The sequence below is a fragment of the Abramis brama genome, assembly GCF_963993115.1.
Source record: "Abramis brama genome assembly, chromosome: 20".
Lineage (NCBI taxonomy): Eukaryota > Metazoa > Chordata > Actinopteri > Cypriniformes > Leuciscidae > Abramis > Abramis brama.
The window spans coordinates 8,723,789-8,735,603 of NC_139982.1; the positions used below are offsets into that span (position 1 = coordinate 8,723,789).

The following is an 11,815-nucleotide window of genomic DNA, read 5'->3' on the forward strand; positions in this document are numbered from 1 at the left end:
ATATGCAAATCATCCATCGAACACTTCACACCTCCACAAGAACAGGCACTGAATCTGGGAACAAACGCTGGTTTCTCTTTCTGAGACGGGACACAGGATATAAACTTCGGTAGCAGGGATCCTGTGAAGAGCAGAACAACAAACAGGAAATTTGTCTCTGGCAAAAAGCCCTGAAATTGACGTACTTAAAAATATGGTCACGGGTGAATAAAAGATGATTTTACAAGCTCTTACACTGTTTCTGGAAACATTTAAATAAATTGCATTATAACAAAAGAACAAATGCTGGTTTAAAACACCATTTCATGAAGAGTATCAGCAAACTATGCTGTGTAACCAAACACAGAGATTCAATTGAATTAATGTCCTAAAACATTGTTGCAAGTCACATGGACAAAATACAAATAAGCAGGAATCAGTTTCAGAAAAAGTTTGATGCTCAAAAAGTTTCAGAAATGTTTCAAATGCATTAATGATAACCAGCTTGAGAATGTGAGTATGAGGTGTGATCTGCCTCAAAATCACCAATGTTTCAGTTAAGGAGCATTGTTACGTACGCCGCGCTACGTAATTTTTGTCCTTGCGTATGTTGCTGCATATGCGTGTCGTGTGTGTCCGTGTACTTTATTTGTTTCAGGTGTGAAGCTCGATTGGAAAGTCTGCCTGTCAATCTGCTGACGTAGGATGCTGACGTCTGGAATCACGCCACCAATCGCCTGTTGCCGTGCAGTTTATGAATGGCTCTAACTTCAATGGCGACAGTCAGGCAATGGCAATTATATATGATACAAATCAATAGTGTCCTCGTCAGATGTTAATTAAGTGCAATTTAAAAATTAATAATGACTGAATCAATAATAAGTATGATTCTGTCAATAGACTCTTCAGAAATGTGTGTATAATAGCTTAGCATTTCTCAACATGAGGAAGTTGTTTGATAATGTGTTTGTGACTGATCTACAGTCTTCAGGATAATGATTTAAATAGAGAGAGTCACTTTGCATTGTCAGCACATGCTTCAGTGCTCTGAGAGTGTTTATAGTGCTGTGAGTTTAACACTTCATGACTGAGAGCAGAACAGAACACACTCTTCATCATCACACAAGACTAAACTACAGCAATGAACACAATCAACATCTTCATCTGGACCATTGCACTGTTTATTCAAGGTTTGTGTGATACAGTTTTTATAATGATTAATTCTCCTAAAATGTGAAGTATATATATTTATCATATACTGTATATCATCATATATACATTTTTCATTTTTGTTTGTGTTTTCTTTCAGAGTGTAGAGGACAGATCACTGTAACTCAGAGTCCATCAATATCAGCAGTTCAACCAGGAGAAGAAGTCAGAATAAACTGTAAAACCAGCAGTAGTGTGTATTATTCATCATATCATTACTTAGCCTGGTACTCACAGAAACCTGGAGAAGCTCCTAAACTCCTCATATATTTTGCAGCAACCCGTAATACTGGAACTCCATCTAGATTCAGTGGCAGTGGATCTGGCAGTGATTTTACTCTGACCATCAGTGGAGTCCAGACTGAAGATACAGGAGATTATTACTGTCAGAGTTTACACTATCCAAACACCCATTTGGGTGTTCACACAGTGATAAAGAGTCGTACAAAAACCTCTGTCAGTCAGACGTCACAGTGACTGCACTGATACAGCTGAGAGAAACTGCAGCTGCTGATGGAGGATCACAAACTACACAATATCAAACCTTTCACAGACTTTATTTATTTATTATGATGTAAGTAAACATGTAACACAATCTTATATCCCTTACTAAACTGGACTAAAATGTGGAGAAAATGTGAGTGGTTCTTGTTCCTATAAAACTTGCAACTACAATATTATCTATACAACTTAATCGAGTTTATTCAAAATAACCTAGTTTAGTTGGATTAACAGTGTTCTTCATTTTTCATCTTCGGGAAGTTGACAAGAACACCAAACTTCTCCTTGACCTCTGCCAAGGTCTTGAACCTCTCCTCCAGTGACACAATGGCCACATTCACCACTACATTACACATGTTCTCCATCCTCTTCAGTGCATCACTGATGGGCTCATCTGGACATTCATATGAGAACTGTCTATGTGTTGATCACAGCCTCTTCTCTTTGAGAACAGCATCCACTTTCATTTCTTCACACAACTCTCTTGCTAAAGCTGGAGCTGAAGCACAGCCTTTACCGCGGTAGTCAGTCAAGAAAGTTTTAGTTTTGCCAAGCCGGTCCACTGCTGTATCCAGCTGAAACACACTGCATCAGCTTACTGAAGTGCTCCTTCACTTGTGGCTTGTCCTCCACTGACACAGTCCTAATGACAACTGAGAGCTGCTCTGTGTGGCTTATATCAGGGGTGCAATCCAGTATAATGGAGAAGTATTTGCAAAGTTTGATCTGACAGCACTTATCAGTTCATTTTGTATGTTTTTTATTAGGTATGTTGTCATGTTCCCTGCTCCACTCTCTGCTCTATCTATATGTTGCTTTAAAGAAAAAAGAGGCGTCCTTTCCCCATACTGACATTTCGGGTGGCAGGTAACAGGTAAAAACAACAAAACTATAACCTGCAAATGCAAATGCAAAAAGTTTAAACCTAGAATACCATCCACCTGTTTGTCTACAACATCAATTTTGTATAATTCCACCAGATCGTTTTTAACACAAAACCCAACCCCACCAGAGCCTTTAGGTGCTTAACATGCTTTGTTCTGTTATAACCAAACCATGTATAACCTTCTAAATAAATTAATTTATCATCAAATAAATGCATCTCATTCAGCGAAATTATATCTGGATTTAAAGTATTCAGAATAACCATTCTTAATTTACAGTTACCTATAGTCCATCTGTTAACATTGAAAAAAGAATGAAAAGTGTCAGACAATAGACAGCAGGCAATGGCACTTATTGAGGCAGAGAGGAAGAGGTGGCGTGAAGTATTGAAAAGAAGAGTGTCAATAGTCCAGTCTCTTGCTGAGAGAAACATGGCTCTGAGAGGATCCACAGACACACTCTTCCGGCCCAATAATGACAGATTCCTGAAAGAAGAAGAGCTTATGGCCAAATCTGATCCTGTCTTAATCATGTTTTGAGCCAGATCTTTTTATGTTCAGAAGTTGAAGCAATTTTTGTTTGTGGAGATTTCAATAGTAGGATAGGTGCTTTTGAGGACTACCTAAAAGAAGTGTATGCGATGCCCACTAGAGCCTTCTTGGATGGTTGCGTAAACAAGCATGGAGAATCAATGATTGAATTCTTAAAAGAATCTAAGTTATGTCTTGTTAATGGGAGGATATGTCCTCTAAGTGATCACTATACATCAGTATCTATCAAGGGTAAAGCAGTGGTTATTCTTGTTCCATATGACTGTCTACAAATATGTGACTCGTTTGAAGTGTTAGTCCCAAACAGGGACTGGTCATCTGGAGCACCGGGACTTTTCCCGGTGGGCCGCTGGCCAATGTGGGCCACTTATGTGTGGCCCTACAAATTTGTGTACTACAAATATATTTTAAAAAATGAGGGAAATCATAATATTACATCTCTACGAAAATTGATGAGTGAGTTGATCGTGCGGGCGCGGCCGACAAGGAGTGTGTTTTGTGTGCATGTGAGTGTATTGCCCTCCCTCGCTGTTAATTAGTTTGGTCTACTCCATTGCGTATCTTCAAATACGCCCCCTTTCACGTCTCATTTACAGAGAGAGAGAGACTGATCCGTTACAACGAATTTCTGTGAGCAGATAATTACAAATAATTGTCCATGGATGAAAAGGGGAAAGAAAAGAAAAGGTGGAGCTGAAAAGTTACGTGTCAAAAAAAAAAAAGCATTAGATGTAGCAGATGCTGTGAAATGCTTCAAATGACCAGATTATGCATTTGGCACAAAGTGAAGTTGCAGTTCAGCAGGCTCTATATATAATTAAATAGACTTACATTTGATCACCAGTTTAGTTCCTCCACCGAATGTGTACCACAGTGATACAATCTAATGAAACGCTCGTACAAAAACCTCTATTCCACTCGAGTGAACACACACTCCAGCAGAGAGAGAGAAACAACACTTCAACACACTGATATTAGAAGATCCTCAGCTCTTCTCAACACTCACTCATTCAGATTTGACTAAATGCTTTCTGATATAACACTGTTTAAAGAAATATATTTGATGAACTGTGACCTCTGAGGTGACCTTTGACCTCTTTGATCATGGATGATGTTGTGGAGTTTCTCATAATGATGCTTCTGTTCTTCATATGCAGATCAATCATCATGATTCACAGAAAAACCTGCAGCTTCAGACTTCAATCTTCAGTGAAAATCTCTTCAAATAATGAAATGCAGGAGAAACACGGTGAGGTGAACCAGGTGAGCCTCAACAATCATCTGACAAAGACAGGACAAAGTAACAAACAATATATAGGACATCCTTCACAATAAATAATAATAACTAGGACAATTATTATTATTATTTTATTTATTTTTTATTATACCTTTATTTAACCAGGGAAGAAAATCACATTGAGATAGATATCTCATTTACAAGTGAGCCCTGGCCAAGGTAGCAGCACACAGTAAACATAATAAAAACAGACAAAATAAAACTAAGTACATAAAACAATAATCACAACACACACATACACTACACACTCACACACTCACACACACACACATACACACTCACACACACAACAATAAAACAAAATTAAAAGTTAAGAACAGGTGCAGACAGTTCGGAATGTTTGATTGAGATATAACTTAAACTCATTGACTGAAATAAATACAGTAAGTTTCAATGATCTTTGAATCTCATTCCAAGCAGTTGGTGCACTATAAATAAAAGCATTATTGTCTTCATTAAGGGAACATTTAAAAGAATGTATCTACTTGAACGCAGATTATACCCTTGACTATTGACAGTTCATAGACTAATCATATACAGAGGAAGCTGACCAACTATGGCCTTGTACACAAGTATAAGCCAATGTTTGTACCTTCTTAAGTGAAGTGAAGGCCAACCAACTATTTCATACAGTGCACAATGATGAGTATAATCATTTGTATGAGTTATAAATCTTAGAGCAGAGTAATAAACAGAGTCTAATGATTGTAAAAGAGCCTTAGTGGTATTTCTGTAAAATACATCTCCATAATCTAAGACAGGTAAGAAGGTAGCTTCCACTAACTTTCTCTTGGCTGACTGTGAAAAACAGGCACTATTCCGAAAATAAAACCCCAGCTTTAACCTTAACTTAGATAGCAATTGTTTAACATGTAACTTGAATGATAAGTCCTCCTCCAACACAAAGCGGTTTCAGAAAGGCCGATACTGTGTAGACGTGATAGAAAAATACCATGATTGACAGTATCAAAAGCTTTAGTCAAATCAATAAACACTGCAACTGTCATGAAACTGCTCAGAGACACGAAGTAGGAGATCCAAATGCAGCTTTATTTGGCTGGGGCAATCCAGAGGCGTAATCCAATGTACAGGCTAGGGTCATACACAGGCAGGCAGTCAAAACAAAGAAACAAACAAAACAAACAAACAAACAGGCAGGCAGGGACCAGAGGCAAGAGAGTAATCCAGGGAACAGGGCAAGATATCAAAACCAAGAAACAAGAAAACCAGGGAAACGCTCAGAAATGCAGTGTGACACAAACAAGACTTCGCGGTGAGTGAATGAATGAACATGGTATAAATAGACAGACTAACAGGATGAGACAGGTGAATGCAATCAGTGAATGAGGTACAGGTGAATGTGATCAGTGATAAGTGATGAGTCCGGGCAGTGAGTATTGGGAAATGTAGTTTGTGAGTGATAATAGTCTTATGTGGAGTGCCCTCTGGTGGCTCTCAAGGGCACTCCAGCTGGTGACCGTTACATAGCCCCCCCTTTAAGGAGCGGATTCCAGACGCTCCTAAAACTGTCCAGGAGGGAGGTGGAGCGGAGGCGGACCCGGGGGCGGGATGGAGGGCCAGGCCCGTGCAGCGGAAGAGGACCTGAAGACTCCAGCAGGGCGGAAGGCCAGGGCGGAGCAGGCTGTGCAGGCGGCCAGGGCGGAGCAGGCTGTGCAGGCGGCCAGGGCGGAGCAGGCTGTGCAGGCGGCCAGGGCGGAGCAGGCTGTGCAGGCGGCCAGGGCGGAGCAGGCTGTGCAGGCGGCCAGGGCGGAGACGACCGTGCAGGCGGCCAGGGAGGAGACGACCCTTCAGGCGGCCAGGGCGGAGACGACCCTTCAGGCGGCCAGGGCGGAGACGACCCTTCAGGCGGCCAGGGCGGAGACGACCCTTCAGGCGGCCAGGGCGGAGACGACCCTTCAGGCGGCCAGGGCGGAGACGACCCTTCAGGCGGCCAGGGCGGAGACGACCCTTCAGGCGGCCAGGGCACAGGAACAGACACTGGCTCAGGAACAGGAACAGACACAGGGACAGGAACAGACACAGGGACCGGCTCAAGGACAGGAACAGACAGCGTGACAGCGTGACAGATCTCTGTTGAGGGCTCAGGTTCAGGCATGTCGGCGGCTATCTCTGCTGAGGGCTCAGTCGACGTGGCAGCGGCCATTTTGTCCAGAGACACTGGCTCGGTGGCAGCCATCTTGTCTGGAGACACTGGTTTGGCGGCGGCCATCTTGTCCGGAGACACTGGCTCGGCAGACGTGACTTGAACAGACACTGGATCGGTGGAGGCCATCTTGTCCAGAGACACTGGCTCGGCGGCGGCCATCTTGTCCGGAGACACTGGCGTGGATTCGGCCATCTTGTCCGAAGACACAGGCGTGGAGTCGGCCATCTTGTCCGTAGACACAGGCGTGGAGTCGGCCATCTTGTCCGAAGACACAGGCGTGGAGTCGGCCATCTTGTCCGAAGACACAGGCGTGGAGTCGGCCATCTTGTCCGAAGACACAGGCGTGGAGTCGGCCATCTTGTCCGAAGACACAGGCGTGGAGTCGGCCCTCTTGTCCGAGGACACAGGCGCAGAAAGAGGAAGAGGAACAGATTCAGGGTCAGGATCAGTATCAGGATCAGATTCAGGCTCAGGAACAATTTCAGTCTCGGCGGGACGAGACTCTGGACGGGCAGACGTGACCTGAAACTCTGGCTCTGGCTCGGCAGGACTGACGTGAAGCTCTGGCTCTGGCTCGGCAGGACTGACGTGAAGCTCTGGCTCTGGCTCTGGCTCTGGCTCGGCAGGACTGACGTGAAGCTCTGGCTCTGGCTCGGCAGGACTGACGTGAAGCTCTGGCTCTGGCTCGGCAGGACTGACGTGAAGCTCAGGCTCTGGATCGGAATCAGCGCGCTCTGAGCTTGACGGGACCAGCGGCGGCGAGGGCTTTGAGCTGGGCAGGACCAGCGGCGAAGAGGGCTTTGAGCTGGGCAGGACCTAATCATAAGAACCCAAGCAAGTCCACTCTAATAGATATTATACTAACAAATAAACCCCATAAATACACCTATACAGGGGTCTTTCCTGATGATGTCAGTGATCATTGTACTGTAGTTGCTATAAGGAATTGTAAAATTCCCAAAGTAAAACCTAGAATTATTACAAAAAGGAGCTTTAAATTGTTTGATACTCAAGGGTTTCTGCATGAGTTGTTTGCATCTGACTGGGATAGATTGTTTTTAATTCCTGATGTGACCACTGCATGGCAGTATTTTCACACTTTATTTTTGAAGATCGTGAATAGGCATGCACCTGTTAGGATATTCAGAGTAAAAGGCCGTGATAATCCATGGTTTTCAAATGAATTATCTGAACTCCTTCATGAAAGAAACTTGGCTTGGGCCACAGCGAGGAAATCGGATACAGAAAGAGATTGGGTAGCATTTAGAATATTGAGAAAACAAATGTACAGCTCTTATACGCAGATCAAAATCTGAATACTATCTAAATGAAACCTCACAAAATCTAAATAATCCTATTAAATTTTGGAAAACTATCAAATCACTTTCTCCCTCCACGTTATCTAATGATTTTCCTGATCAAATTTTAGTAAAAGATAGTCTTATTACTAACAGGACGGATATGGTAAATAGCTTTAATAAGCATTTCATTTCTTCAGTGAGTGATATACCAAATCCATCTCCTCTTCTGAGAGAAGATAGCCCTACTTTTAGCTTGTCTCCAATCTTAAGAAGTGAAGTTTTAAAGGCCTTAAAAAACCTGGACATTAAGAAGTCTGCAGGACCTGATGAAGTTGAGCCATATTTTTTGAAAGTAGCTGCTGAGATCATTGCTGGCCCACTAGCTTATATTTTCAATTTATCATTAGAACAGAATGTTGTCCCTGATGTCTGGAAATCTGCTCTGGTTGTACCCCTGTTGAAAGGTGGTGATGCAACCAATTTAAATAATTATAGACCGATTTCTAAGCTATCAGTTATAGACAAAATTTTAGAATCTATTGTCAGCGAACAGCTAAAGGAATTTTTGGTTAGTAACAGCATTTTGTCTAGGTTTCAGTCCGGTTTCAGTAAGAATCATAGTACAGTAACTGCCACTATGAAAGTTCTAAATGACATTACCTGCGCCCTAGATAATGGAAGATCATGTGTTGCTGTAACGGTCACCAGCTGGAGTGCCCTTGAGAGCCACCAGAGGGCACTCCACATAAGACTATTATCACTCACAAACTACATTTCCCAATACTCACTGCCCGGACTCATCACTTATCACTGATCACATTCACCTGTACCTCATTCACTGATTGCATTCACCTGTCTCATCCTGTTAGTCTGTCTATTTATACCATGTTCATTCATTCACTCACCGCGAAGTCTTGTTTGTGTCACACTGCATTTCTGAGCGTTTCCCTGGTTTTCTTGTTTCTTGGTTTTGATATCTTGCCCTGTTCCCTGGATTACTCTCTTGCCTCTGGTCCCTGCCTGCCTGTTTGTTTGTTTGTTTTGTTTGTTTCTTTGTTTTGACTGCCTGCCTGTGTATGACCCTAGCCTGTACATTGGATTACGCCTCTGGATTGCCCCAGCCAAATAAAGCTGCATTTGGATCTCCTACTTCGTGTCTCTGAGCAGTTTCATGACAGAAGACTTCGCCATACCCAGATCCAGCAGCAATGACAACATGGACCCAGTAACTAGACTCTGCTCCATCTTCCAGGATGGTCGCCCCATAGAGGACTATGTGGGTGAGTTCGTGGCTTGTTGCCACCTGGCCCCGCTGGATGACGGGGAACTCAAGGATTGCTTTTGGATGGGACTGGATCAGGACGTGAGTTTTTATTTGCCTGAGGCTGACCCCAGATGGACTCTGGTTCAATATATAGATTTTGTTTTGCTATTTTGTGGGTCTCCCTTCATAGTGGGCGAGGTTGAGCCCGCACTTCACGTCGCTTCTGCTGATCCAGAGACTGTTCACGTCGCTTCTGCTGATCCAGAGACTGTTCACGTCGCTTCTGCTGATCCAGAGACTGTTCACGTCACTTCTGCCGATCCAGAGACTGTTCACGTCACTTCTGCCGATCCAGAGCTTCACACCAGTCCAGCCGAGCCTGCACTTCATGCCAGCCCAGAGTCTCCTTCGCCACTGGTCCCGTCCAGTCCAGAGTCTCCTTCGCCGCTGGTCCCGCCCAGTTCAAAGCCCTCTTCACCGCTGGTCCCGTCCAGCCCAGAGCCTTCACCGCTGGTCCCGCCCAGCTCAGAGTCCTCTTCACCGCTGATCCCGTCCAGCACAGAGCCTTCACCGCTGGTCCCGCCCAGCGGCAAAGAGGGCTTTGAGCTGGGCAGGACCAGCGGCAAAGAGGGCTTGGAGCTGGGCAGCGATGAGGGCTCTGTGCTGGGCAGCGATGAGGGCTCTGTGCTGGGCAGCAATGAGAGCTCTGAACTGGACGGAACCAGCGGCGAAGAAGACTCTGAGCTGGGCGGGACCAGCGGTGAAGGCTCTGTGCTGGACGGGATCAGCGGTGAAGAGGACTCTGAGCTGGGCGGGACCAGCGGTGAAGGCTCTGGGCTGGACGGGACCAGCGGTGAAGAGGGCTTTGAACTGGGCGGGACCAGCGGCGAAGGAGACTCTGGACTGGACGGGACCAGTGGCGAAGGAGACTCTGGGCTGGCATGAAGTGCAGGCTCGGCTGGACTGGTGTGAAGCTCTGGATCGGCAGAAGTGACGTGAACAGTCTCTGGATCGGCAGAAGTGACGTGAACAGTCTCTGGATCAGCAGAAGCGACGTGAACAGTCTCTGGATCAGCAGAAGCGACGTGAACAGTCTCTGGATCAGCAGAAGCGACGTGAAGTGCGGGCTCAACCTCGCCCACTATGAAGGGAGACCCACAAAATAGCAAAACAAAATCTATATATTGAACCAGAGTCCATCTGGGGTCAGCCTCAGGCAAATAAAAACTCACGTCCTGATCCAGTCCCATCCAAAAGCAATCCTTGAGTTCCCCGTCATCCAGCGGGGCCAGGTGGCAACAAGCCACGAACTCACCCACATAGTCCTCTATGGGGCGACCATCCTGGAAGATGGAGCAGAGTCTAGTTACTGGGTCCATGTTGTCATTGCTGCTGGATCTGGGTATGGCGAAGTCTTCTGTCATGAAACTGCTCAGAGACACGAAGTAGGAGATCCAAATGCAGCTTTATTTGGCTGGGGCAATCCAGAGGCGTAATCCAATGTACAGGCTAGGGTCATACACAGGCAGGCAGTCAAAACAAAGAAACAAACAAAACAAACAAACAAACAGGCAGGCAGGGACCAGAGGCAAGAGAGTAATCCAGGGAACAGGGCAAGATATCAAAACCAAGAAACAAGAAAACCAGGGAAACGCTCAGAAATGCAGTGTGACACAAACAAGACTTCGCGGTGAGTGAATGAATGAACATGGTATAAATAGACAGACTAACAGGATGAGACAGGTGAATGCAATCAGTGAATGAGGTACAGGTGAATGTGATCAGTGATAAGTGATGAGTCCGGGCAGTGAGTATTGGGAAATGTAGTTTGTGAGTGATAATAGTCTTATGTGGAGTGCCCTCTGGTGGCTCTCAAGGGCACTCCAGCTGGTGACCGTTACAGCAACACATGATCTTCCATTATCTAGGGCGCAGGTAATGTCATTTAGAACTTTCATAGTGGCAGTTACTGTACTATGATTCTTACTGAAACCGGACTGAAACCTAGACAAAATGCTGTTACTAACCAAAAATTCCTTTAGCTGTTCGCTGACAATAGATTCTAAAATTTTGTCTATAACTGATAGCTTAGAAATCGGTCTATAATTATTTAAATTGGTTGCATCACCACCTTTCAACAGGGGTACAACCAGAGCAGATTTCCAGACATCAGGGACAACATTCTGTTCTAATGATAAATTGAAAATATAAGCTAGTGGGCCAGCAATGATCTCAGCAGCTACTTTCAAAAAATATGGCTCAACTTCATCAGGTCCTGCAGACTTCTTAATGTCCAGGTTTTTTAAGGCCTTTAAAACTTCACTTCTTAAGATTGGAGACAAGCTAAAAGTAGGGCTATCTTCTCTCAGAAGAGGAGATGGATTTGGTATATCACTCACTGAAGAAATGAAATGCTTATTAAAGCTATTTACCATATCCGTCCTGTTAGTAATAAGACTATCTTTTACTAAAATTTGATCAGGAAAATCATTAGATAACGTGGAGGGAGAAAGTGATTTGATAGTTTTCCAAAATTTAATAGGATTATTTAGATTTTGTGAGGTTTCATTTAGATAGTATTCAGATTTTGATCTGCGTATAAGAGCTGTACATTTGTTTTCTCAATATTCTAAATGCTACCCAATCTCTTTCTGTATCCGA

The 11,815-nt window shown here is 44.2% G+C and overlaps 1 protein-coding gene across 1 annotated transcript; it reads right to left on the reverse strand.

Moving 5' to 3' along the window:
- Window positions 1–1,916: 1,916 nt before the first annotated feature.
- On the reverse strand, window positions 1,917–11,045 carry LOC311070391 (uncharacterized protein; the record flags this gene model as incomplete). Its single annotated transcript, XM_084094218.1, has 4 exons — window positions 9,772–11,045; window positions 7,223–7,405; window positions 2,289–2,415; window positions 1,917–2,083 (listed from the first exon to the last, which is right to left on the reverse strand). The coding sequence occupies exons 1-4, from the start codon at window positions 10,576–10,578 to the stop codon at window positions 1,917–1,919; spliced, it is 1,284 nt and encodes a 427-aa protein (XP_083950344.1). The 5' UTR covers window positions 10,579–11,045.
- Between the last annotated feature and the right edge of the window lie 770 nt (window positions 11,046–11,815).